Consider the following 2,358-nt stretch of genomic DNA (forward strand, 5'->3'; position numbering starts at 1 on the left):
GGACAGAAAAAAATACGATTCACTTCGAATTGCAGCAGTCTATTCTACTTCTAGAACAATTCCAGACGGGCAGAGATAGAGAAGGGGAAATTAAATAAATTCGTCTATCCTTCTAAGAGGATCGATATTGTTATGTGGACACGTCGGGGAATCTGTTGATTTTGATTTAAGGCTCCTTCTCACTCTCTCTGTGTATATATATTGCATGGAGTGGAGTAGATGAGAGCAGAAAAAGGTTTCGAGGTTTAGAAAAGAAAAAGAGAAATGGAGCGTTCAAAGCTGTTGGGTTTTGTGGTCTTGATATGCTTTACTATTCCAACGATATCATGTTCTTCGGACAGACTGTTTAGTGGTTGGCCGAAGTCTAGCAGCGATGAAAATGTAAAAATAAGGGTGAATATGACGCGCAGATCAGAGAGAGAGTTGGGTTTTTCTGAGAGATTGGGTTTGGCTGTGGATCGAAGTAAGAAGCGAATGAAGAAGATAGAGGCATTGATAAGAGGGCAATTAGACGCTGAAACGCCCGTTGAAGTAGGGGATGGAGAATTTCTGATGAGCGTTGCACTGGGAACGCCCTCTGTGAGCTTCGAAGCGATTGTGGACACGGGGAGCGATCTGATTTGGACTCAGTGCAAGCCTTGCAAGGACTGCTTCTCTCAGCCTACGCCAATCTTCGACCCCTCCAAGTCCCCCACATTTTCCACAATTCCCTGCGGTGATTCTCTTTGTGACGCCTTGGGGAGTACGCAAACCGGATGCAATCCAGATTGTACCTTTATGTATCAGTATGGCGATGGTTCCTTCACCAGCGGCGACCTGGCTTACGAGACATTGTCAATTGGGAGCAGCAAGGTTAAAGGCATTGCATTTGGATGCGGGCATGACAACGAAGGACAAGGATTCTCTCAGGGTGGTGGCCTTGTGGGACTGGGAAGAGGTGGTCTCTCCCTTATCTCACAGCTGGGTTCCAAAGCAGAGAACATGTTCTCTTACTGTCTTTTGCCCATCACCGACTCTTCTTCACAAACCAGCCCCCTCTTTTTCGGCGAGGGTGCTTCCTTGAGCGGAGGAGCCAAGACTCTCCCACTCATCAAGAGCAGTATCATTCCCACTTTCTGGTACATTCCTATTACAGGAATCACCCTCAATGGTAAGGCACTAGATATTCCTCCTGGAACTTTCGATCTGCAATCGGACGGCAGCGGAGGTATGATCATCGACTCCGGAACCACTGTTACCATCCTGGACCAGGCTGCCTACTCTCCTCTTAAGGAAGCAATTCAGTCCGCCATTGATCTCACTCCTGTAGACGGCTCTTCTACAGGTTTGGATCTTTGTTACCACACATCATCCGCTCACCTCACCTTGCCAACCCTCGTCTTCAACTTCAAAGGCGGCGTGGATTACGAGCTTCCGGCAGACAACTTTTTCATTCAGGCATCTGAAAATCTCTTGTGCCTGGCAATGTTGGGTGAACCATCGGGGAATCCTTCCATCTTCGGAAACATACAGCAGCAAAACTTCCATATCCTTTACAACAATGCTCAGAACACGCTCTCTTTCAAGCCCACTAAGTGTGATTCTCTTTAAATCATCATCTCCCTCTTCTAATTCTTCTTCTTCTCTTTTTCTGTCTCTCTCATTTCCTCTTCCTCTGTCCTTCGAATGCAATATGTGATCTCGTCTCCTGCGTCTGCCTATTGCACTGTCCGATATGCGAATCATGTAAATTTTCATCTTCGTAGCTGCTTATTTTCAGTAAAATTGTTTGGCCCCTGTTGTTCTCGGGGACCTTCATTTATGGTTCCTTATGATATGCTACACTATGTGTGTTATTTTGGCATGGAAATGAAGGTGCGATAATTGATTATCAAAATATAAATTGCGAGTTAAAACAACGACAAGAGAATTTATATAATTATAAAGCATTTGTAATGGTCTTATCTTTTCTTCAAGTCTTAAGTGTAAAATAAATTATTGTATGCCTATGAATATTTTTAATGGTATTTAACTTTAAGATCCGTGTCTGTGATTTATACATTCAAATAATACTTATTTTCAATCATGTCCGCATTTCACATTACTAAGATCAAACACAATTTAATGTAGCCTATATATAAGGTAAGGTTGTTGCTAAGAAGGTCTCTCTAATTTTCTCACAATTACTATTGTATAATTTTCTACTAGAGAAGACGAGTTCTCGAGAATTAAGAATATCATTTTGGAGCCTTTGCAATTTATTTAAAAGTGCTAATATTTAAGGCTATGCCTATATCACGATTCACGATTACCTATCAGCGCTTTATAGTGCATTCGATGACATCTTACACAAATCTTATATAGAAAACTTATTGATGG

At 42.4% G+C, this 2,358-nt stretch overlaps 1 protein-coding gene across 1 annotated transcript; it reads left to right on the top strand.

Moving 5' to 3' along the window:
- Positions 1-264: 264 nt before the first annotated feature.
- On the top strand, positions 265-1,590 carry LOC131865658 (aspartic proteinase nepenthesin-1-like). Its single transcript, XM_059215332.1, has one exon. It carries the CDS (start codon positions 265-267, stop codon positions 1,588-1,590), a length of 1,326 nt encoding a protein of 441 aa, XP_059071315.1.
- The last annotated feature ends 768 nt before the right edge of the window (positions 1,591-2,358 follow it).

The sequence above is a fragment of the Cryptomeria japonica genome, unplaced genomic scaffold (genome assembly GCF_030272615.1).
Source record: "Cryptomeria japonica unplaced genomic scaffold, Sugi_1.0 HiC_scaffold_116, whole genome shotgun sequence".
Taxonomy (NCBI): Eukaryota; Viridiplantae; Streptophyta; class Pinopsida; order Cupressales; family Cupressaceae; genus Cryptomeria; species Cryptomeria japonica.